Source organism: Stegostoma tigrinum, chromosome 1 (genome assembly GCF_030684315.1).
Source record: "Stegostoma tigrinum isolate sSteTig4 chromosome 1, sSteTig4.hap1, whole genome shotgun sequence".
In the NCBI taxonomy this organism is placed as follows: domain Eukaryota; kingdom Metazoa; phylum Chordata; class Chondrichthyes; order Orectolobiformes; family Stegostomatidae; genus Stegostoma; species Stegostoma tigrinum.
The window spans coordinates 1,213,420-1,239,777 of record NC_081354.1 but is presented as its reverse complement, the minus strand read 5'-3'; the positions used below and the strand labels follow the sequence as shown (position 1 = coordinate 1,239,777).

The window sequence follows — 26,358 nt, the reverse complement described above, 5'->3', positions numbered from 1 at the left end:
CCGTGGCACCTTTCCGTACAGCTCCCCCCTCACCTCCATCCAAGGCTCAACGCAAACTTTACATATCCAACAGGAGTTCACCTGTACATTCTCCACCGGGTCTACTATATTCATTGCTCCTGATGTCGCCTCCTCTACATCAGTGAGACTGAGTGTAGACTTGGTGACCGATTCACAGAGCACCTGCGCTCTGCACGCTATAATCAACAACACCTTACTGTCGCGAACCATTTTAACTCCCCCTCCCACTCCCTGGGTGACATGTCCATCCTGGGCCTCCTCCAGTGCCACAGTGACACTACCCACAAACTGGAGGACCTCATATTCAGGATCCTACAGCCCAATGGCCTAAACATGGAATTCACCAGTTTTATACACTCCCTACTCCCGGCCTGAGCCCGTGTCCAACCCTCCCTCTCATCCCCACATCCTTGACCTGACGCAACCTATCCATCATCTTCCCCACATGTTTGCACCACCTTTCCCACTGACCAATTCCCACTACATCTACCTGCATCCACCTATTGCCATCCCACCTACTTCCCCCAGCTCCCCCCTCAATTTATTTCCCAGCTCCCTTCTCCAACTTCAATCTCGATGAAGGGTCTCGACCCAAAACGTCAACTCTCCTGCTCCTCTGACGCTGCCTGACCTGTTGTCTTCCTCCAGTTGCACACTGTATTGACTCTGACCCCCAACATCTGCAGTTCTTGTTATCTCTGTGTGAAAATGTTACCCCTTAGGTGTCTTTTATTATCTTTCTTCTCTCACCTTAAACCTTTGCCTTTTAGTTTTGGACTCCCCCACGCTGGGGAAAAGACCCTGTCTATTTACCCTATCTATGGCCCTCGTGATCTTATAAACCTCAATAAGGTCACCCTTCAGCCTCTGGCTCTTCAAGGAAAATAGTCCTGATCTATTCAGCTTCTCCTTATATCTCAAACTGTCTAACCCTGGCAACAATGTCCTTCCACAGCAAGGTGACCAGAATTGCATGCAGCATTCCAACAGTGGCCGAACCAATGTCCTGCACAGCCGCAACATGATCTCCCAACTCCTATACTCAATGCACTGACCAGTAAAGGCAACCGTATCTTCACTATCCTATCTACCTGCAACTCCACTTTCAAGGAACTATGAACCTGTATTCCAAATTCTCTTTGTTCAGCAACACTCCCTGGGACCCTACCATTAACTGTATATGTCCTGCCCTGATTTGCCTTTCCAAAATGCAGTATCCCACATTTATCTAAATAAAATCCATCTGCCACTCCTCAGCCCATTGGCCCATCTGATCAAGATCCCGTTGCGTTCCAAGGTAACCTTCTTCAGTGTCCACTACACCTCCAATTTTGGTGTCATCTGCAAACTTACTAACCACAACTCCTATGTTCATGTCCAAAACATCTATATAAATGACAAAAAGCAGTGGACTCGGCACCAATCCTCGTGACACACTGCTGATCACAGGCCTCCAGTCTGAAAAGCAACCCTCCACCACCACCCTCCATCTTCTACCCTTGAGCCAGTTAAATCCAAATGGCTAGTTCTCCCTGGGTTCCATGTAATCTAATCCTGCTAACCAGCCTACCATGAGCATCAGTCCCCTTTGTTACTTCTTCAAAAACTCAAACAAGTTCATGAGACACAATTTCCCATGCACAAAGCCATGTTGACTATCCCTAATCAGTCCTTGCCTTTCAAAATACATGTAAATTCTTGTCACTCAGGATTCCCTCCAACACCTTGCCCACCACTGATGTCAGGCTTGCCAGTCTATATAGAGCTAACTAATAGTTTATCTCATGATCAGTGGCAATGAAATTATCCTGGTAGCGCACACAATAACTGCAGGCAAAGATATTCAACTCCTTTTTAAAGTAAACGTAGGATCAAAATCCAGACCCACAGTAATGTGGAGATAGCAAGAACTGCTGATGTTGGAGTTTGAGTCAATACAGTGCGGAACTGGAGGAACACAGCAGTCGGGCAGCATCAGAAGAGCAGGAAAGTCGATGTTTTGGGTTTACACCCTTCATCATGATCCTAATGAAAAGTGTAAACGCGAAATATCAGCTTTCCTACTTCTCTGCTGCCTGACCCACTGTGTTCCTCCAGCTGCACAGTGCATTGACCACAGCAATGTGATTTGTTCTTAATTGTTTGGGCAATGAGGGATGGACAATAGATGCTGCTCTGGCCAGTGATGCCCATACCTTATGAAAGTTTAATTAAATGGTGGAGCAGGCTGAAAGGCCAAGGGGCCTGCTCTTGTTTGTATCTATGTAACACTCTGACTGTCATGTTGGGAACTGTCACCTTCTATCCTTTAGGGAAGGTCAAGAATGAGGAGCTACATGGAAATTAACAAATAATGAGATGTACATAAGTAGCTGCCTCTCAATGGCGAGATTTTGTATCCTTTTTCCTGAACCTTGAGGGGAAAATCTGAAAATTATTTTCTCAACCTCCAGAATCAGTTTGTTTTCATTCGGGCCAGATTTTCCCCAACTGTGTTTTTAGAATCAGAGATAATGGGAACTGCAGATGCTGGAGAATTCCAAGATAATAAAATGTGAGGCTGGATGAACACAGCAGGCCAAGCAGCATCTCAGGAGCACAAAAGCTGACGTTTCAGGCCTGGACCCTTCATCAGAGAGCGATTTTTAGAATGACAAGCTTCCATCTAGTGGCAGAAGTTGATCTGTACTTTATGACCAGCAATGATCAACCTCTGCCAATAGATGGAGCATTTGATTGCACGCCCAGAAGGTGGGGACTTTTTGTGGCACAGGAATTGTACCCTTTGCCTTAGAATTTGGCAGCAAGGTTCAAGTCCCAGCTCCCCCAAGGGCATGCAAATGCCAGAGAGAAGTGAAGATGAATGGAGCAGCAGGCTGAGAGAGGAGGCAAGCCAGAAGTGGCAGTGAGGAGGTAAATGGAGGTAATGATATTGATATAGAAATGTCAAGTCAATTCAAAGAAACATGCTCAATAAGCTTTGTGTGGTCAGGAGGAAGTAAGACGCAGCCCAAGTGAGGAATTAGTTCAGGGAATTTGGTGGGAATTTGGGGCAGAGCAGAACAAGGTAATTTTTGCATTTTTTTGGCTATAATTTGTGAGCTTTTCAAAAAAAACTAACCTCATCCCACCTCCTTGACCTGTCCGTCTTCCCTGGACTGACCTATCCCCTCCCTACCTCCCCACCTACACCCTCTCCACCTATCTTCTTTACTCTCCATCTTCGGTCCGCCTCCCCCTCTCTCCCTATTTATTCCAGTTCCCTCACCCCATCCCCCTCTCTGATGAAGGGTCCAGGCCCGAAACGTCAGCTTTTGTGCTCCTGAGATGCTGCTTGGCCTGCTGTGTTCATCCAGCCTCACATTTTATTATCTTGGAATCTCCAGCATCTGCAGTTCCCATTATCTAGGATAAATTGAAGCCTAGGATTCGGGGTCCAGTGCAAGAGTGACATAACAAGTAAACTGTAAATTCATTGACTGATGATAGCCACAAATTTGACTATATACAGCATCATAGTTTACTTTCAGATTGAAGGTAAGTAGGGAAAATATTTTCAGTTTACAAACTTAAAGACTAGTATGACATTTTTAAGAGTCAAGCTAAGAACCACATCATTACAATAGAGATCTCAGGCCAGGCGATATGTCGTCACTGCATGTTGTGGGATCTGCTGGACCCCACTGCGGGTGCAGGAGGAACTCTGCCTCAGAGTTGATGAGCTGGAGTTTGAACTTCATACATCAGGGAGGGGGAGAGTTACCTGGATGCTGAGTTTCAGGAGACAGTCACACTTCTCTGATTAACTCCCTGAGATGTGGTCAGTGATCAGGGACAGAACAGTGTGACTATGAGCAAGGGCAGATAGAGGGATCCAGGAGGTAATGCTGATGGAGCCTCATCCCTTGAGCTTGTTGAACAGGTTTGAGATTCTTGCTCCCTGTGTGAATGAGAGTGGGGACTGCAGGGAGGAAGAACAAACTGCCCATTGAGAAGTAGTGAAGAAAGAGAAAAGTGGTTGTAATCCGGAATAGTACAATCATGGGAATACACAGTGTTCTCTTTGGCCAGGATCGCAAGTCCTGAAGGCTGTGTTACCTGCCTGGTGCCTGGGTGCAGGATATCTCATCTGGGCTGCAGTGGGACTGGGAATGGGAGTGGAAAGATCCCGTTGTCATGGTCCATGTACATACCAATGCTATAAATAGAGAAAGGAAAGAGGTTCTGCTGAGGGAATATGAGCAGCTAGGGGCCGAATTTAAAAAAGCAGAACCAAACAGTTAATAATCTCTGGATTACTGCCTGAGCCACGAGCAAATTAGCACAGGGTCAATAAGATTAATGAAGTAAATGTGTGCCTCAAAGATTGGTGTGAGAGAAATGAGTTTGAGTTCATGGGACATGGGCAACAGTACTAGGAAAGGAGGGAGCTGTTCCCAATGGGATGGGCTCCACCTGAATCATACTGGGGCCAGAGTCCTGCTGAATCACAAAACTAGTGCTGGGGATAGAGCTTTAAATTAAATATTTGAGTGGTGGGTTCAGTTTAATGGAAAATTATGAAAAAGTTAGAAATGGAAGGCTCAAGAGGACAAGAGCTCTTATGTGCTCTTTCTCACACTCTGTCATGCTCTCGCACTCTCTCTCTCTCTCTCTCACTCACACACATACAGAGTCCTATATATTTTCTCTGCCCTAGCGAGCTGTCCATACTCTCCCCAAACTCCTTTGTGCTCCTTCTGATGTCTGACGTCCCAAATCCGATTCCCAATTCTTCTCCCCAATCAAGTGCCGCACAATTCCCACCATTTTGAAATTTTCCAGCAGATCCATCTCTGGGACAATTGATCCCTTCTCTTTGTTACTTATAACTGAGCTTTGGAATGGGAATGAATCCTTGAATTCTCAGGAGAAAGAAATACTCTCAGTTCTGATTAACAGTAACTTCCTGGAGAGCTGAAGTTGCTGCTTATTCAGCAAGGCTGTGGCCCTTTTCACCTCCTGGGCTCACTGACACGTGCACACAGACACACACACACACACAAACACAAACAGATATGCACAGACATACACACTTGCGCAAGGCCGGGGATGGCGGGAGCAGTTGGGTGACCTGAAGCACATCATTGCATTGTCTCACTGTATTGGAGTGTGAGTGTGTGATCAAATAACGTAAAGGAAATGGACTGAGAGCTAAAGTAAAGACTGAGCACACGAAGCAGGTGTATTTGCATCAGGAAGCTCAGGGTGGTGGCTGGTTCCCTCCCTGTGTCCAAACAGCCATAGGCATGTTGCAGGAACCTTTATTTAAGTTCAGACGGAAGCTTGTGTTTGTTTAATATCCTGTAATCAGATTATTTGTTATTGTTAATTGTTGAAGTGGGATGGGTCAAATACCCAAGTCTGTACTCAATTGTAAGTAATCTGACCTAGTCTACAAATAAAAATAAAGGGAATATAAAGATGTGGTCTTTACGCTGTACACAATAATTGAGGTGCTCTCTCAGCAAGCTTCTATACAGCTGAAGCACTTCTGTTCTTAAACCTTGTTGTAATGTAGGCCAATGTGCCACTTGTCTTCATAACTGCTTGCTATACCTGTGTGTTAGCTTTCTATGATTTGTGCACATGGACACCCAGAACACTTTGGACTTCAAGATTTCTCAATCTCTGAAAATTTAAGATTTTATTGAGCGCATGGAATAGTTTGCCAGTGGTAGTCGTGGAAGCAGAGTCATTAGTGACATTTAAGCGACTGCTGGACATGCACATGGACAGCAGTGAATTGAGGGGAGTGTATTTTTGGATTCGGATTAATCCACGGCACAACATCGTGGGCCGAAGGGCCTGTACTGTGCTGTACTTTTCTATGTTCTATGTTCGAAATATTCTGCACCTACACCCCATCTTTCAAAGTGGACAAACTCACACTTACCCACATTATATTCTATCTGCCACACTCTTACCCACAGACACTCACCCAGTTCCATTTGAAGTCTCACTGCATCTCTCACAGCACACATTCCTGATTTTGTGTCATCTGAAAACTTGGAAATATTACATTTTCTCCCCATATTCAAACCGTTGAGATGCAGGTAAACTGCTGGTGCAGGATCACGGGTCTTTGCAGTACTCCTCTAGTCACAACCTATTGAGCACAGAATAACGCATTTATCTTACTCTGTTTTCTTTCCAATAACCCATCCTCAATCTATGTCAGAACATCACCCCTATTCCATGGGTTCTAATTTTGTTTCTAACCTTGTTACTGGGAGGAGTGTGCAGTAAGTCACGGTTACTGTGAAGCAGACTGGGAGCACAGCCCTGTGAGAACGACAGCAGGAGCAGTGAGCCCCTGTTTCTATCTGCCAAAATTGTACTGAAACTTGTTCGATGCATCAAGCTGTGCATGTTGGGAAGGGTGGGTCTGGCCTTGTTGGTGCAGAATGCTCCAATTAGCTGGACTATGCCGTATCACTTGACCCTCGTGGAAAAAATTGCAAAGAAAAACACCTTTTCACCACACGTCCATCAGGATTGCTCAGCACATAGCATCCTCAAGACCCCGCGGGATAAAGAGAGAGTCGATCCTGTCAGGTTGTTCCCTGAGATAATGGGAACTGCAGATGTTGGAGAATCCAAGATAATAAAGTGTGAAGCTGGATAAACACAGCAGGCCAAGCAGCATCTCAGGAGCACAAAAGCTGACGTTTCGGGCCTAGACCGTTCATCAGAGAGGGGGATGAGGAGAGAGTTCTGGAATAAATAGGGAGAGAGGGGGAGGCGGACCGAAGATGGAGAGAAAAGAAGATAGGTGGAGAGGAGAGTATAGGTGGGGAGGTAGGGAGGGGATAGGTCAGTCCGGGGAGGATGGACAGGTCAAGGAGGCAGGATGAGGTTAGTAGGTAGGAAGTGGAGGTGAGGCTTGAGGTGGGAGGAAGGGATGGGTGAGAGGAAGAACAGGTTAGGGAGGCAGAGACAGGTTGGACTGGTTTTGGGATGCAGTGGGAGGAGGGGAGATTTTGAAGCTTGTGAAGTCCACATTGATACCATTGGGTTGCAGGGTTCCCAAGCAGAATATGAGTTGCTGTTCCTGCAACCTACGGGTGGCATCATTATGACATTGCAGGAGGCCCAGAATGGACATGCCGTCTAAGGAATGGGAGGGGGATTTGAAATGGTTCGCGACTGGGAGTGGTTATGGTTTCTGAGCCCGTTTTGTCTGTTTGTTTGGGTTTATTGCTGAGGAATCAGAACCACTCTCCCCTACATCAAAGACATTTCTGAAATGACTGCCAGACTACTCGGACCTCTTGGCATCAGGGTAGCCCACAAACCCACCAACACACTAAAACAGCAGCTAATGAACTTAAAAGACCTTATACAGACAACAAGCCAAACGAACATCATCTACAAAATACCTTGCAAGAACCGTGACAAACACTACATTGGACAAACTGGCAGGAAGCTAGCCACCAGGATACATGAACATCAACTAGCCACAAAATGACATGACCCACTATCACTCGTATCCTTACATACAGATAAGGAAGGACACCACTTTGATTGGGACAACACATCCATCCTAGGACAAGCCAAACAGAGACATGCACGAGAATTCCTAGAAGCATGGCATTCCAACCAGAACTCCATCAACAAACACATTGATTTGGAGCCAATCTACCATCCTCTGAGAAAAAGAACAGGAAATGGCATCACCAACCCAAGGAAACCTAACCAGATAAATAGAAAGCGGGACATAACACCAGCGCTTCGTCGGAGGCTCACTGATGATGTTACCTAGAATGGTGACGAAACGTCTGAAAACGAACCTTCCAGCTCAGCGAGCAAACTCACATCCTGAACCATTTGGTATGTGAGATTAATGACATTACCAGGCAGAAACACCTAGTAGCTGAAGCCCATTTGGACACCAGCACTACAGCTGGCTCTATCATTAGAAAATGAAGTTAGTGGAGCATGGGAACTACACAGCATCCCAATGGAAGTGGCAATCTCACCTGTCTGACTGAGCTTGGGGAACACCACTTGAGTGTAGGCAATTACAAAGCCTCACGTAGATTATATCCTAAGCAGAGGGACCCTAGGCCAGCCCACAGCAGAATGCCACAGCAAGGCTGAGCATTGACCAAGCGACTAAACAGTTCTTCAAGATCTGGGCTGGCAAGCCATTGTAATAGCGGCTCGAGACAGCAAAGGAGTCTTACAAAACCTGACCCAGGAGAGTGCACACCCTATAAAGCCCGCCCCCTGTACGTGGATTGGAACAATTAACTTGCTTAGTGACACCCAAATCAGAGCCAATTAAAATTATGAGATAACAAAGTGTGGGGCTGGATGCACACAGCCGACCAAGCATCTTAGGAGCACAAAAGCTGACGTTTTGGGCCTAGAGTCAGCTCTTGTGCTCCTAAGATGCTGCTTGGCCTACTGTGTTCATCCAGCCCCACACTTTGTTATCTCGGATTCTCCAGCGTCTGCAGCTCCCATTATCTCTGATCACAATTAAAATTAAGGTTCAGTTAAATGACCACCCAGTTGCCATGGAGATCGATTTCAGTGCAGTAGTATCTGTGGTTCCAAAATCTGTCATTGACAAGATTCACTCAGTACTCCAACCTTTAAGCTTGTGCAAGAGCTCAGTCAGACTGAGATCATATACTAGGGAACAGTTGCAGTTCGGTTTGGTTCGGTCTCCTATGAGAAGTAGTTGGTGCAGTTACCACTGATGGTAGTAAAAGGCTCAAGCCTATTGGGGTGGAATTGTTTGGGAAAGATTCACATTGATTGGCTCAACATTTTTTGATTGGGAAATGGCTGCCTCAGTAAAGTTCTAGTGTAATACCCGGGCATATTTCAAGAAGGACTTGAGACCATCGAAGGGACCAAAGCCACTTTAAATGTTGACCAGGACACACCTCCAAGGTTTTGCAAGGTTTACCTGGTGCCATTTGCCTTGTGGGCAAAAGTAGAGGTGGAAATCAGGAGGCTGGAGAGTGAAGGAATCATCAAACCAGTGCAGTTGGCAGAAAGGGCAGCACCACTTGTACTGATTGTGAAACCTTGCCCTTGTGGAGATTTTAAGCAAATGGTAAACCACTTCTCACAGCTGGATAAATACCCGATCCCTTACATAGAGGACTTGTACGCAAAGTTGTTGAGGGAGCTATCCTTTACAAAGCTGGACATGAGCCATGCCTACCTACAATTGCGACTGGATGAGGAGTCCCAGAATTATGCTACAATTAATACCCATAAGGGTTTATACCAATATACAAGGCTGTGATTTGGAGTAACATCAGCCTGCACCCTTTTCCAGTGCACCATCAAGAACATTTTATAAGGACTACCCCAGGTTGCCATCTATCTAGATGTTGTACTAATAACAGGGAAGTCCAATAAAGAGCACTTGGAGAACTTGGACATAATGCTTAAGCGTTTCTCCCAGGCAGGCGTACACCTTAGAGGGGAAAAGTGTGTATTCTAGGTGCCCAAGTGACCCACTTGGGTTACAGAGTCAACAAAACTGGGCTATACTCGTTAGAAGAGAAAGTGAGAGCGATCAAACGAGCCCCGATTCCCTTGCCAGTACCAGAGCTTAGGTCTTTCCTTTGGTTAGTGAATTATTACGGAAAATTCACATGTAACCTGGCCTCCAACATGGGACCTTCATGCCTGCTTTCGAAGAAGGGTCAGCCTTGGAAATGGCCATGAGAACAAGAAGCAGCCTTAAGGGAAGTGAAAACGCATCTATCTTCTTTTAAGCTGTTGGCCCACGATGATCCAAAGTAAGATGTAGTGCTGACATGTGGTGCCTCCTCATACAGTGTCTGGGAAGCATTGGCTCGCCAATGGCCCAACAGAGAGGAATGCCCAATGGTGTATGCTTCCTGGACTTTGGCTTATGCCAAACACAGGTATGCCCAGGTAGAGAAGGAAGGTTTGGCGGTCATCTTTAGTGTGAGGAAGTTCCACCAGTACCTTTGCAGATGTAGGTGATACAGTCCATAATGAACAATTGCATCACCTGAAAGCCATTTCCTCACAAACTGGGCAGGAGCAAAACTTACCCAGCCCCTCAGAACAGCTAGAAGGCCTGACAGAAACTGTAGGTTCTCCCCCCGTGTCTGGTGTCAAGGAAACCTCAGAGTCTGAGATGGATGCAGTCCCGATCCCGTTGCTGGAAGAAAAGGAAGAAAGGTTACTGAACCAGAAACATTGACTTTTATTTCTCTGCCAGACCTGCTGAGCTTTTCAAGCAACTTCTCTTTTAGTACTTTACCCTAGTGATAGTTATTGTGTTTATGTCCCTTGCTCCTTGATTTAGTCGTTTCAGAACCTTCATCCTGAAGGGTCTAGGCCCGAAACATCAGCTTTTGTGCTCTTGAGATGCTGCTGGGCCTGCTGTGTTCATCCAGCTTCACATTTTTTTATCTACTTATTCAACTGTCCTGCTTCCTGTTGGTTCCCCATTATTACCTCACCAGCCTCATCCTCTCAGGGTCCTGTGTTTTCTTTAGCCCTTTCTTCCTTCCTATATTTTTAAAGAAGCTCTAATAGAGTCTTAGACCCTTATAGCACGCTGTTACTGTTTATCTTATATTATTTTATACTTCACCCTCAAAATTTTTTCCCTTTATTGTTTTGTTGGTTAACTTTTGTTAGTTTTTAAATTTTTCTCAATCCTCACGCTCGCCACTAATGTTTTCCACATGGTTTGCTTTTTCTTTCAATTTGATGCTATCTGTAACTTCCTTGGCTGACCATGCTTGGTTTGTCTCCTTCCTCAAGTATTTCTTCATTACTGGGCTATACTCTTGTTGTGACTTGTGAATTGTTTTCTTAAGTTTGTGTGATTTGCTGCTACATTCATTCTCCAGTCCACTCCAGCCAGCCCTGCCCTCATTCCTTTGTGACTGTCCTTATTTAAGTTTAGCACATTTGGTTCAACCTGAGTTTCTCAATCGCAAACTGAAATGCTTAATTCTGCCATGCTGTAGATACTAATGCAGTAGAAGAATTTTGAAGAAACATCTTTGTGCAGAGAGAGAAAGTATGGAATTTGGAGGTGAATTGTATCGATACATTTAAAGGGAAAATGGACAAGCACGTGTGGGAGAAAAGAGAGGATTGTGCTGATAGAGTAAGATAAGGTAGGACAGGATGAAATTTGATTGGATTGTAACACTCATAGATTGATCAGGCTAAAGGATCTGATTCTGTTTCACATATCCTGTGTAATTCTGCACAACATAAATTGTGAATCCACCATTATTGTCTCTTGTTGCTAAACAATAAACTAACCTGAATTTCTATTCAATGTTTTTGTTTCCCAACAGGTATTGAAACTAAAGTACTGGATGTGACTCAGAAAGTGCAAGTAGAAATGCTGGCCAAGGAAATTGAAAAGATCGACGTCCTGTTTAACTGTGCAGGGTAATATTGATATTAAAATTAAGTATACTTTAAGATAAATCTAATATTGACAGAGTGGATATTTGCCTCTCACCTTTTATATTGTCACTAATTTAGACCATTGTTACCTTCAGAGAGTCCGTGAATTCACCTTCAAAATGAGCTAAGTGTCAATAGCATACCCAGTAAGTTATTGATAGGCTGTTGATGAAAAATTGAAAATAATATGTGGAATTTTACTAATGATAACAGTCAAGAATGGAATGAAATAATCTAATGTTTACAATTGCAGTTTGGAAGTAGGTTACCATTTGCTACGAAATGTTTTAATTTCAAGGAATTAACCTCCTGTCGTTAAAGGAAGGTATGGCGCTATGGTGATGTCACGAGATGAGTAATCCAGAACCCCAGGCTAATGTTTTGAGGACATGTGGCAAGTAGATGAGGGAACCAACGAGACCTATTTGACCCTGTGCTCACCAGTCTACTTGACTCAGATGCATCTGTTGATGACAGCATTGAAAAGAATGAACAGCACACAGTCCTCATGGAGACAAAGTCCAGTCTTCGCATTGGGAATACCCTCTGTTGTGTTGTGTGGCACTATCACTTTGCTAAGTGGGACAGTCTTTAAACCAATGTAGCAGGTTAAAACTGGGCATCCATGAGACATTGTGGACCATCAACAGAAGCAGAATTTTATTTGACTACAATTTGTGACCTTGTGGCTCAATATATACTCTATTTTACTATTACCCTCAAGCAACGAGACCAACCCTGGTTTGGTGAAAAGGAGGAGGGCATGCCAGGACCAGCACCAATTATACATGAAAGTGTGGTAGGAACCCAGTGAAACTGCAAAATAGGATTAATTGCATGCCAAACTGCATAAGCAGCATGTGATAGACAGGGCTAAGTGATCAAGTAACCAACAGAAAAGATCTGAGTGCTGCAGTCCTGTCCAGCCAGTCATGAACAGTGGTGACAATTAAAAAAGAACTCTGGCAGGGGACACTCATCAAATATCCCCCCTCTCAATGATGAGGAGGCAAGCACATCAGTGGGAAAGGTGAGGCTGATACAAGTGCATTTGATTTCAGCCAGAAGTGACAAGTGGCTGATCCACATCAGTCTCTCCCTGAGGTTCACAGCATCACAGATGATAATGAATTTAGTTCACTCTGTGTGATGTCAAGAAATAGCTGAAGATACTGGATACAGCAAAGACTTGGTCCAATATTCTAGCAATAGTACTGAAGACTTGTGCTCCAGAACTAGCTACTCCCCTAGTTAAGCTGTTACAATACTATCATCTACCTAACAATGTAGAAATTACCTAAAAGCAAAACAAAAGACCTGTCAGTGCACTCTCCATCATCAAGAAAGTGATGAAAAGTTTGTTCATATTCTCATGCAGCTCTTGACCTTGTTAAGCCTTCGTCCAAATTTGAATAAAAGAATTAAGTTCCAGAAGTGAAGTGGAGTAACTACTTTTGACATCGAAGCTGCATTTGATCAAGTGTGGCATCAAGGATCTCTAGCAAAACTGGGGAATTGGGGAAAATTCTCCACTGCTTACTGTCTTAGCTGGCACAATGAAGATGGTGATAACACTCTGGAGCTGGATGAACACAGCAGGTCAGGCAGCATCAGAGGGACAGGAAAGCTGACGTTTCAGGTCTGGACCCTTCTGCAGAAATGATTGTTGTGGTTGGAGATCAGCCATCTCGGCTTTAGGACATCTCTGCAGGAGTTCCTTAGCGTAGTGTCTTAGGCTCAATTATCTACAGCTGCTTCATCAACGACCTTCTCTCTATCATAAGTTCAGAGGTGGGGATGTTCGCTAATGATTGGACAATATTTATCATGACTTTCATCTCCTCAGATACTGAAGCAGTCTGTGTCTGGGCCTGGACAATATTCAGGCTTAGGCTGATAAGTTTTAACCAATGTTTGCACTGCATCAGTGCCAAGTAATGATGATCTCCAACAAGACATAATCTAAACATCGCCCCTTGATGTTCAATGGCATTATCCAATTATCAACATTCTGGGGATTAATGTTAAGCAGAAGTTGAACTGGACTCACCATATAAATGCTGCAACTGTCATTGAAGGTTAGGGGCTTGAATTCTGTGGTCAGCACCTCACCTGCTGTCTTCCCAAGTCAGGAGGGCGATGGAATACTCCCCACTTGCCTGAGTGGGTGCAGCCCCAACAACACTCAGGAAGCTCGACACCGTCCAGGAGAAAGCAGCCACTTGATGGTGTGCCGTCCACCACTTTCAACATTCTCTCCCTTTGCTGTATGGCAGCAGTGCATACTGTCTACAAGATTCACTGCAGAAACTCATCAAGTCTCCTTCAGCAGCACCTTCTAAACCCACAATCTCTATCATTGAAGGACAAGGGCAGCATGTATATGTGAACACCACCCCTCCTGGCCACTCTGACAAGCTACCCTAACTTGGAGCCAAATCTTTGTTTGTTTCCTGGATCAATCTCCTGCAACTCCCTTCCTGACAGCGCTGTGGATATCTCTACGCCCCAGAAACTGCAGCAGTTCAAGAGGCAGTTCACCACCACGTTCTCAAGTGAGATTAGAGATGGGTAGTTAATGCTGGCCCACATAGTGACTCATGCTCTGTTAAAACAATTGAAACAAACTCTTCAAATATGTGGGCCTATATTACAATGCGTTCCCATGCCTATTATTTTTCCAAAAACATTGATATTAAAATCAAGAATGAGGCCAGGGTTTTATTAAAGCGAGTGCATTCAAATGAAAAGTTGTTTATTCATTTACAGCATCCATTATCTGGCAGGTTTCATTCTGTGCTGAAATCATTGTTGTTGGTTATTTGAATGAATGCCCTCCATGAATGAGTGACCTTGGCCATAAATGCAATAGGCATCAAAACTCCTTGTTCTTTAAACAATATGCATACATTGTTCGCTGTTCCTCAGCATAATCTAGGAACATTGATGACACACAATGTACACCAACAGGATACGACACTGGCTTTGTTCTGTCATGTAACGTTAGTCTTTCTAGGCAAGTACTTGGCATTTGCAGGACACATTAAGGATCTAAATTCACCGTTAGTGAGAGCCAAAGGTCTGAATTGTACTAAGTGTGGCAGAGCAGTTTTTAGAAATTCGGAATCCATTTCAAACAGGTGTTTGCAAAGCATGTTCACTAACTTGTTGGCTTTTTAAAAGAGGCTCATTTTCTCGAACTGCGTGGCTAAAATGGTTGATTTTCCACGGTCAAATGATCTCTCTTCAAATTGTTGCACTGGGCCAATTTCAGGTCCTGCAGGTGTACTCCCACAATATACACCGTGTTCTGTTTTCACTGAATTCAAAATTTTAAATGTACCATTCCCTGTTGCCCGCAGAGCAAAAACATTCTTTATTTTCTGGGGGACTGAGCATCTGAAAATAAAAGCACGCAGTATAGCATCCATTGTGATATTTAGTTGCAGGTATAATCGGCAGGTGTGCCAGGCAAAGATACCCTGGATAAATACATGGAGCTAATAAGTCACTAACTCCTTTGAATATTGAATCAATTTTCTGTTGCTTATGTTAATGTTTAATGTCTTCAGCTTAGAAAGTTTGCTTGTATTGAATGAGGACAGATACTAATGGCATTGTTCATCTTTCATGAACATTCATAGTTGTGTAGAACCGGTCTGCCCATTGTTCAAGGACCTGTTTGTGAAGGGTTGGTATAGGTTTGTATTACCTTCAGCACTGAGGGTGGACCAAAGTAATGTTTTTGCACTTGTTTCTTAGCATGTTTCTAAATGATATAACTCAAAAACTGATACATTTAGTACATGGGTACAGTAGGATCCAAAAGTAAAACAAAGGAGTATGAATGCTGAAGATCTGAAACAAAAACAGAAGTTACTGGCAAAAATTCAGCAGGTCTGACAGCATCTGTGAGCAGAAAGCAGAGTTAACATTTCGAGTCCAGAGTTCTGAGGAAGCGTTACCAAACTCAAAATGTTAACTCTGCTTTCTTCCCAGACCAGATTGATCTCACCAGCAATTTTTTGTTCTTGTTACAGTCGGACCTAAACTGATTAGTTGTTGGTGAAGGTGCTGATCCAGATCTGGAATTGTTTTAAAGACACAATGACATTGTGAGCTAGGGCAAGCAATCAAATGTTGTTGATTTGTTTTGAATGTCTCTGCTGCAACGGTGGAATTTGTCACAGCAGTTAAAATGTGAGCAGAGTTTGCAGATAGCTTGTTAAATGTTGGTTGGCCTGAAGCCTCTTAATAAAAAGACTGATGCTCTGTAACCACAAAGAAAAAACAATCCGGTAGGAAGGGGGCCTCAGGAAGAACAGCACAGTTGTAATGACATTGTGTTCACACAGCATTGTGGAAGCCTGTGCTTTCCTGAGTGCCATCTTCACTTGTTTACTATGCCTGCTTGTTTACTTGTGAGTGTATGGGTGTTCTTTTGTCACTGCAGAGATTCATTAAAACATGCTTTGTTTTTCCTCCCTTTCATTCTTTATTCTTTATTTACCTTAGTTTTGTTCATCATGGCACAATTCTGGATTGTGAAGACAAAGATTGGGACTTTACCATGAATCTTAATGTCCGCAGTATGTATTTGATGATCAAAGCCTTTTTACCGAAGGTAAGTCCCTTTGGAACCCAGTGAATAATATATTCCAGCATAGACAATACATTGAAGACAATAGTCGTTTGTTTATAAAGACTCATTTATGATCCTGACTTTCAGGATGTTTTTCTGGGCAATCAGTGACATTTTCATTTTGGTCGCAGTAGCTCATTTGGCAAACAAGATATCATAATAACAAAGTGAGAGTTCTGTATTGTCACAGACACAGAAGTAGCCACATGATCAAACACAAAATGGAGATGGATCTGTAACATTTATTGAAAGTTTTGTGAAGCTATCACAATAACTGCTCCCGATTGACCTGTCCCTCAACTTGCTGTCCCCGAGCTATATTATCACAAAGAGTTCAGACAGTAAAACAGAAACTATTTATTACTAATTAAAATTACTTTACAAAATTCTAGGACCAGCAATGATACAAACTTTTAAAACCACTAACCAAAAACTCAGTCTATTAGCCCCAAAATCCCCTTTCTCCCCAAAGCCGGCACTGCCCCCTCGATCATGACCCCACACCCGAGCACCAAACCATCATCTCCAACACCATTCACGACCTCATCACCTCAGGGGACCTCCCACCCACAGCCTCCAACCTCATTGTTCCCCAACCCCGCACGGCCCGTTTCTATCTCCTTCCCAAAATCCACAAACCTGCCTGCCCTGGTCGACCCATCGTCTCAGCCTGCTCCTGCCCCACCGAACTCATCTCCACCTATCTGGACTCCATTTTCTCCCCTTTGGTCCAGGAACTCCCCACCTACGTCCGTGACACCCCCACGCCCTCCACCTCCTCCAGGACTTCCAATTCCCTGGCCCCCAACACCTCATATTCACCATGGACGTCCAGTCCCTGTACACCTGCATTCCGCATGGAGATGGCCTCAAGGCCCTCCGCTTCTTCCTGTCCCACAGGCCCGACCAGTCCCCCTCCACCGACACTCTCATCCGCCTAGCTGAACTCGTCCTCACCCTCAACAACTTCTCTTTTGACTCCTCCCACTTCCTACAAAGGGTGGCCATGGGCACCCGCATGGGCCCCAGCTATGCCTGCTTCTTTGTAGGTTATGTGGAACAGTCCCTCTTCCGCACCTACACAGGCCCCAAACCCCACCTCTTCCTCCGGTACATTGATGACTGTATCGGCGCCGCCTCTTGCTCCCCAGAGGAGCTCGAACAGTTCATCCACTTCACCAACACCTTCCACCCCAACCTTCAGTTCACCTGGGCCATCTCCAGCACATCCCTCACCTTCCTGGACCTCTCAGTCTCCATCTCAGGCAACCAGCTTGAAACTGATGTCCATTTCAAGCCCACCGACTCCCACAGCTACCTAGAATACACCTCCTCCCACCCACCCTCCTGCAAAAATTCCATCCCCTATTCCCAATTCCTGCTCCCACGATGAAGCATTCCACTCCCGCACATCCCAGATGTCCAAGTTCTTTAAGGACCGCAACTTTCCCCCCACAGTCATCGAGAACGCCCTTGACCGCGTCTCCCGTATTTCCCGCAACACATCCCTCACACCCCGCCCCCGCCACAACCGCCCAAAGAGGATCCCCCTCGTTCTCACACACCACCCTACCAACCTCCGGATACAACGCATCATCCTCTGACACTTCCGCCATTTACAATCCGACCCCACCACCCAAGACATTTTTCCATCCCCACCCCTGTCTGCTTTCCGGAGAGACCATTCTCTCCGTGACTCCCTTGTTCGCTCCACACTGCCCTCCAACCCCACCACAGCCGGCACCTTCCCCTGCAACCGCAGGAAATGCTACACTTGCCCCCACACCACCTCCCTCACCCCTATCCCAGGCCCCAAGATGACATTCCACATTAAGCAGAGGTTCACCTGCACATCTGCCAATGTGGTATACTGCATCCACTGTACCCGGTGCGGCTTCCTCTACATTGGGGAAACCAAGCGGAGGCTTGGGGACCGCTTTGCAGAACACCTCCGCTCAGTTCGCAACAAACAACTGCACCTCCCAGTCGCAAACCATTTCCACTCCCCCTCCCATTCTCTAGATGACATGTCCATCATGGGCCTCCTGCACTGCCACAATGATGCCACCCGAAGGTTGCAGGAACAGCAACTCATATTCCGCCTGGGAACCCTGCAGCCATATGGTATCAATGTGGACTTCACCAGTTTCAAAATCTCCCCTTCCCCTACTGCATATCTAAACCAGCCCAGTTCGTCCCCTCCCCCACTGCACCACACAACCAGCCCAGCTCTTCCCCCCCCCACCCACTGCATCCCAAAACCAGTCCAACCTGTCTCTGCCTCCCTAACCGGTTCTTCCTCTCACCCATCCCTTCCTCCCACCCCAAGCCGCACCCCCATCTTCCTACTAACCTCATCCCACCTCCTTGACCTGTCCGTCTTCCCTGGACTGACCTATCCCCTCCCTACCTCCCCACCTATACTCTCTCCACCTATCTTCTTTACTCTCCATCTTCGGTCCGCCTTCCCCTCTCTCCCTATTTATTCCAGTTCCCTCTCCCCATCCCCCTCTCTGATGAAGGGTCTAGGCCCGAAACGTCAGCTTTTGTGCTCCTGAGATGCTGCTTGGCCTGCTGTGTTCATCCAGCCTCACATTTTATTATCTTGGAATTCTCCAGCATCTGCAGTTCCCATTATCTCTGATCTCTATCCCCAAAGGTTAGTAGTGGAGGTTAGATATTAGGTTAAAGAGAGAAAGGTGATAAGCCATGTGGCTTGAGTCTCAGGCTAGCAGTTACAACTTCTGTATGTGCTAAACCCCTGTGAGCAACTCGAGGACAGTTTGGTGAGGAAAGAGTAGAGACCTCTGAAGGAGTTGCTGAGTTGAGGTGGTTCCTCCTGAGTGGTCCCCTCATGGAACCTGACCAGTCCGACACCTATGGTATGGCTCCTTGTTGGAAACAGGCTCTTACTGCTCCAGTCAGTTTTCTGTTCTTTGCTTCAAGCAGTGTCCCAGTGGTTCCTTACCAAGCAGGCTCCTCTCCATTCTTAGTATTTATTTAGTATTTTAGCCATGTCCTGTGCCTCCATGAGTGCTGTCCGTTTTGGTCACTTATTAACCTGAATCCTCCCTTTACTTCTGAGGGCTTGGTGACATGGTAGAATGAGAACAATCTGTCTCTCAACATCGGGAAAGTAAAGAGCTGATCATCCATTTCAGAAAGAAAGGAGGAGAACACACTCCCACCTATATCAACGGAACTGAGGTGGAGAGGGTGAAGAGCATCAAGTCCCTCACCGTGACAATAACCAAAGATCTGTCCTGGATTTCCCATGTAGATGTGACTGGCAGGAAGGCATAACAACGCCTCTTCTTTCTCAGGAGGTTCAGGAAATTTGACATCTCCATAAGGTCCCTCACCAATTTCTACAGATACACCATTGAAAGCAAGCTGTCCAGGTGCATAATGGCCTGGTACGGCAACTGCTGTGCCCAGGGTCGTAAGAAACTACAGAAGGTGGTGAGCACAGCCCAGACCATCACAGAAACCATCGTACTTCAATGGTGGGTAAATTATTGGAAAGGGTTCTGAGAGATAGGATTTATGATCACTTGGAAAGGCACAGTTTGGTTTGTGACAGTCGCATGGATTTGTGAGGGGTAGATCATGCCTCACAAACCTTATTGAATTCTTTGAAGAGGTGCCCAAACGCCTGGATGAAGGTAGAGCAGTGGATGTGGTATACATGGATTTAAGTAAGGCGTTTGATAAGGTTCCCTGTGGTAGGCTCATACAGAAGATAAGAAGGCATGGGATAGGGGGAAATGTGGCAGATTGGATTCAGAATTGGCTGACCCTTAGAAGACAAAGGGTGGTAGTGGACAGAAAATATTCAACATGGTGGTCAGTTACGAGTGGCGTACCACAAGGATCTGTTCTGGGTTCTCTACTGTTTGTGATTTTTGTAAATGATTTGGATGTAGCAGTGGAAGGGTGGATTAGGACGTTCACGGATGATACAAAGGCGGGTTGTGTTGTGGACAGTGAGGAGGGGTGTTCTAGGTTACAAAGGGACATTGATAGGATGCAGAGCTGGGCTAAGAAGTGGCAGATGGAGTTTAACCATGAAAAGTGTGGGGTGATTCATTTTAGAAGGACAAACTTGAAAGCAGATTAAAGGGTTAACAGAAAGATTCTTGGCAGTGTGGAGGAGCAGAGGGATCTTGGTGTTCATGTCCACACTTCCCTGAAAGCTGCCACCCAGGTGGATAGAGTTGTTAAGAAGGCATATGGTGTGTTAGCTTTCATTAATAGAGGGATTGAGTTCAAGAGCCGTGAAGTTATGCTCCAGCTATACAAAAGCCTGGTTTGGCCACATCCGGAATATTGTGTCCAATTCTGTTCACCTCATTACAGGAAAGATGTGGAAGCATTGGAAAAGGTGCAAAGGAGATTTACCAGGATGTTGCCTGGAATGGACAGAAGGTCTTACGAGGAAAGGTTGAGAGAGCTAGGGCTTTTCTCTTTAGAACAATGAAGGATAAGAGGTGACTTGATAGAGGTGTACAAAATGATTAGAGGTATAGATAGAGTAGACAGCCAGAGACTTTTTCTTAAGGTGGAGTTAGCTATTATGAGGGGGCATAGTTTTAAAGTGAGTGAAGGCTGATACACGGGAGATGTCAGAGGTAGGTCCTTTACTCAGAGAGTGGTAGGGGTGTGGAATGCATTGCCGGAGAGGGTAGTGGAGTCGGCCTCATTATGGGCAAATAAGCGGCTGTTAGATAGGCATATGGATGATAGTATAAGGTAGGGGTGGAGGTTAGATAGACCTTAGGTTTAGGGTAAAAGTTCAGCACAACATCATGGGCCGAAGGGCCTATACTGTACTGTATATTTCTATGTTCTATGTTCAAGGTTCTAAGCCAGCCTTCCATCCATGGACTCCATTTCCATGGCTCACACTCTGCGGGAGGGCGGCTAACATCACCAAAGACCTATCGCACCCCAGTAATGATCTCCTACAACCTCTTCCTTCAGGCAGAAGATACAGAAGCCTGAACACACACATGAGCAGATTCAGGAACAGCTTCTTTCCAGCTGTTATCAGACTGTTGAGTGGACCCTAGCCTCAAATAATATAACCTGTAATGTAACCCAGATGACTCTAAGTCTTTTTGATCTGTACATCTTTTGTTTGCTGTGATCTGCCGGTACCTCTCGTAAACAAAGCTTTTCATTGTATTTTGGTACATGAGACAATAAAATCAATCAATTAAAATTAATCAATCATCACTTATATTCCTATAAAAAAACTTTGGCAGTTAATGTATAAAATGGAATGCCAATCTCTTCTTGTAATCTCTTAGCCTCACTTATTTGATAGTTCATCACTGCACTGACTCTACTATGTTGATCTGGTTCTCAATTGAAGTTTTTTTTGTTTCCTAATCAACCTGTTGTGATGTGATATGAGAAAATGGGAACTGCAGATGCTGGAGAATCCAAAATAACAAAGTGTGTAGCTGGATGAACACAGCAGGTCAAGCAGCATCTCAGGAACACTGTGCTCCTGAAATGCTGCTTGGCCTTCCTGTGTTCATCCAGCTACACACTTTTTGATGTGATATGACACATGTCCGGAGCAAGTGGGTCTTGAACCCACTACACAATAAGAGACCTTCAGTTGTAGTTTCTACCCAACGTCTGTCAGACACACTCAGTTTCTCCTTTATCATAATCCCTACCATTTTTGTCATCCAGAGCGTTCTGGATTTGTTTGTCCTAACTTTACCTTTCAGAAGAATGATCTTGACTCTGCCTGAACGATCTCTTTCATGAAGGTAGCCCATTATTCAACTACTATTTTTTTCTTCCAGCCTTTGACTTTGATTTATTTGACCCAGTTCCATTTTTACCCAATTGAAGTTGTCTTTCTCCCAGTTAATTAGTCCTACTCTAGCCTGTCCATTATCTTTTTCCATTTTAATGTAGACTGTGTGGTTAAATATGCATGTGTTGAATATATATTTTAAGTTTGGATTTTTGAATTCTAAACTAGTATCATATTTGTTTTTCTGAGGAGTTAATAATTCACTTGTAGGTATTTTGTGACCATAGTAATCTCTTTAAAACATCTGGGGCAATAGCTTTCAGAAATAATAGATTTTTATTAACTTTACGAGGGTTTACAATTGATCGAGGTAAACAATTGTGCATCATTGTTTCTGTTAGAAATTGCAGAATTTTTTAAGCTTAATGGAAACACCAAAAACTTGAAAAAAACTTTTGGTTTTCAGTTTGGGGCATTTCTGCAGAAGTCTTCGGATGAAAATGGGTGTATTAAAGCAGGACTGCTTAGAAGGGAAGAAGATAGTAAATAACTTACTCTAGAATAAGGACTTCACTGATAGTCCCAAGACAGCATTCAGAGTCCAGGAAGAGGCTTCATATTCTCCAGGCTGGGAGCTAAAGTTATATCCAATTAAACACATCGAGGCGTTAGAGAAAAAGATTTTTTTCCACTGCTTTTGGGCACTATCAAGGGAGTGTTTTTGGATTAATGCAATTATATTTTTACTGGGTTTCAAATTCTTTACAGGGTTCTAAGGAAGGGTCATCGGATCTGAAATGTTAACTCTGATTTCTGTTCACGGATGCTGCCAGACCTGCTGAGCTTTTTCAGCAACTTCTGGTTTTAGTTCTGTAAAAATGTGTTATGCGTAAATAATTTGGTCTGTTCTATTTGATCTTCATTTCTTGTACTTGATAATCATGTGCTTTATTGTTTAAACCAAATCTGCTTATATCTCAGTAAATGACCACCTTGTTAACACCAAAATTAAACAAAATATAATCTATAGAGCCAAATTTCAGTTTGGGGTCTGACTTATCGAGTAATAACATCAGCTGGTACTAATAACACCGTACTCGCCCTGAATCTCGTGGTGTAATGATCACTGTTCACCAGCTGTTATTGGGAATACACCTGATCTATTTGACCATCTCATTTCCAAGACCTAGGTTGAGGGGATCTTCCTTTCTTGGTGGACTGAAAACATACTGCTGGAGAAGATTCTCCCAAACACGAGAAATTATTGCCCTTTCTGTCCTTTACACCCCTATTATTTCAGTCTATATTATGATAAGTAACATCTCCCATTATAATTGCTGTGCAATCTTTGCACGTCGGTTATTTCTATACAAATGTCTCTGCATCCTTCCAGTATTTGGTGGCTTTTACATAATGCCAAGCAATATAATTGCACCTATTTTGTTCCTTAGCCCTTGGCCAAATCAATTGTCCTTGACCACTTTCCCTTGCAATATGATGCTCCCCATAATCAATATTGCCACCCTGTCTCCCCCTTTCTCCCTTTCCAAACACCTTGCATACAGAAATATGCAGTAAACATGTTCTAGACATCATTCCTTTCTCCAGTAGTCTGACCCCAGCTATTAATTTCCCATTCTGTATTCTACTGTTATCTATCTCTCCCAGGATTTTGTTCACCTTAATCTTCCTATCTGATATGATGACCTGGTTCCTACACCCCTACCAGCTTTGTTTAAACCCTCCCTAACAACACTTGACAAGGAACTCATTCCCAGCCCTTTGCAGGTGCGGGCTGTCCAGCCAATAATGGCCCCATCTTTCTCAAAGGTGGCCCATATGCCTCAAGAATTCAGGGCATCTCTCCTGCACCATCAACCCAGTCATGCATTCATCTGCTTTAACCCCCTACTTTTCAACTCACTTACATATGAGAGTAATCTGGTAATTGTTACTTTTGAGGTCCTGCTTGCTAATTTATTACCTGACACTCTCAGTTTTGACTTCAGGACCATATCCCTCTTGTTGCCGATATCTTTGATTCCAGTGAGAGCCATGACTACTAGCAGTTGTTTTTTTTTCCATTCATTTATATGGAGAGTGCATTGCTAGATGGTGTTGGTGGTGTTTCCATGTATCTGCTGCTCTTGTCATTCTTGATGGAAATGATTGTGGGTTTTGAAGGTGCTGTTGGAGGAACAGTTGTGAATTTCTGCAGTGCATCCTGCAAGTGATACAAACTGCATCTATTGAGCATTGTTGTTGCAGGTATGGGCCAACCAAGTGGCTGCATTGTCTGGAATGGTGTCAAGCTTGAATGTTGTTGGGGTGTGCACATCTGACAGATGGGGAGTATTCCATCACACTGTTGTCTTGTGCCTTGTGAACTGGATTTGTGGAGCCAGGAAGTGAGTTTCTTGCTGCAGTATTCCTAGACTATGTCCTGCTGTGGCAGCCATTGTATTGATATGGTAGTCCATCCAGTTCATTTCTGATGCATAGTGACCCTAGAGTGTTAATTGTGGGTATTTCACTGAAGGTAATGCCATTGAATGACAAAGGATTATTGTTAGATTCTCAATTCTTTGTGATGGTGATTGTCAAGTATTTGTGTGGTACAAATGCAACTTCCCACTTATCAGCTTAAAGCTGGATATTATCCAGATCTTGCTCCCTTTAGAAATCGGCTGCATCAGTGTCTGAGAAGTCGTGAATGGTGCTGAGCATTGTACAATCATCAGTGAACATCCCCTTCTGACCTTGTGATGGAGGGAAGGGCATTGATGAAGCAACAAAAGATAGTTGGGCCTATGACACTATCCTGAGGAACTTCTGCAGAGATGTCCTGGACCTGAGATGTCTGGCCTGCTGCAACCAAGACCATCTTCCTCTGCACAAGCTATGAGTGTACCCTCTCCCATCAGGATACTCATTAGTCACTCAGTGACATCCTCGAGCCTAGCACTAGGAAGGCAGCACACCATCCTGGATTCACTTCTGCAGCCTCAGAAATATCTATCTGTTCCCATAAAAACCAAATCACCTCTCACAGTAACGCATCCAGTCTTCCTACTTCCAGCCCTGTGCAGCTGAGCCACCCATGATCTTGGCTGAGGTTTCTCTCCCCATGCGAATCGTCACCCTTAGTATTCAGCAAATTCTTTTTGAAGACCAATAAATGTTGCAGTTGTTAATAAAGCAGTTTTAGCCCTGATCAGTCTAATACTTAACACACTTTACCAGTTGCAATTATTCCACTGAAAGCTCTTCTTTCATTCCCTCCCCACCATGCACCACATTTTCATATGAAACAAATCCATTGTGACCCGTGGCGCATGTGTCACTCAGGCAGAGTCTCCTGACCACTTACCTCTGAGAGACAGTGACATGGGTCTGCTGAAAGCAAAACCATGCAGTCAAGACTCTCGGATGTATGGGGTCATCAAACTTGAGGACAGATTTGATGGCTTGAAGTGATAGGACTCAGAGTAAGGTCCAGAGGCTTGTTAAGTCCCTCAGTAGAAAATGTGGTGCTGTCCTTCAACTTACAGGGGACTTCACTGGAACTCTGCAGCAGGCTTAGGACAGAAAACTGAGTGTAATATCAGGACAATGTCTCAAGAGCAAACTACTGGAAGGTAGGGGCCATGCTTAGGGACAGATTGGAGGTGTTCTGCAAAGCAATCACCTCACCTGCATTTAGGCTCCCCAACTTGGAGGAGATCCCCTAAACAGAAATGACTGGAGAAATTCAACAGGTCTGGCAGTGGAGAGGAAGCAGAGTTAAACTTTCAGGCTCTGTGACCTTTCCTCAGAATTATATGAAGGAGACCACATTGAAGACAGTAGACTAGACTTAAAGAAGAACAAATTGCTGTTTCACCTCGGTTGAATGTTGTGGGTCATGGACATTGTGGAGGGATGAAGTAGAAGAGTAACTGTTACAGCTCCTGTGACCCATGAGAAGCTACCATGGGTGAGGAATGAGGGGCTGGCATGTTAGAAAAGTAGACCAGTTCAGAAAAGTTCAGAATACAAACAGGGGAGAGAGGGACAGTCTGTTGGGTGGTGGCATCATGCTTGATGTGGCGCAGATAGTGGAGGAGGATCTTTTGAATATGGAGACTGCTGGGGTGGATAGTGAGGAAAGAAAACCTTGATGTGGTTTTGGCAGGCTAGCGTGAGGGCAGAAGTGCAGGGAGTAGATTAGAAATGATCCACAGAGTGGGGGAAATCCTCATTTGAGGAAAAAGGAATGCCTGTTGGAAGTTCATAACACTTATCTTCGACTACAGTGACAGGCCTTAGCTCATCTTTGTACAGAGTTGATGTCTCTGTGTGGTATCAATAGATGCAACTTTCACAGTGAGCCCCAGAACGAAGCACATGATGTTTTTCCTTCTTACGTAGACAGAAGTAAACATGTAGTGGTCAAACTGAGATT

General features: G+C 44.5%; 1 protein-coding gene across 4 annotated transcripts in view; it reads left to right on the top strand.

Moving 5' to 3' along the window:
- bdh2 (3-hydroxybutyrate dehydrogenase, type 2) overlaps nt 1–26,358 on the top strand; it is a 68,521-nt gene that overhangs the window by 19,244 nt on the left and 22,919 nt on the right. For all 4 annotated transcript variants that reach the window (XM_048529014.2, XM_048529023.2, XM_048528994.2 and 1 more), the window contains 2 exons: nt 11,382–11,478; nt 16,012–16,120. In XM_048529014.2, coding sequence (XP_048384971.2) covers nt 11,382–11,478; nt 16,012–16,120 — 206 coding nt within the window. The remainder of the gene's footprint in view (nt 1–11,381; nt 11,479–16,011; nt 16,121–26,358) is intronic.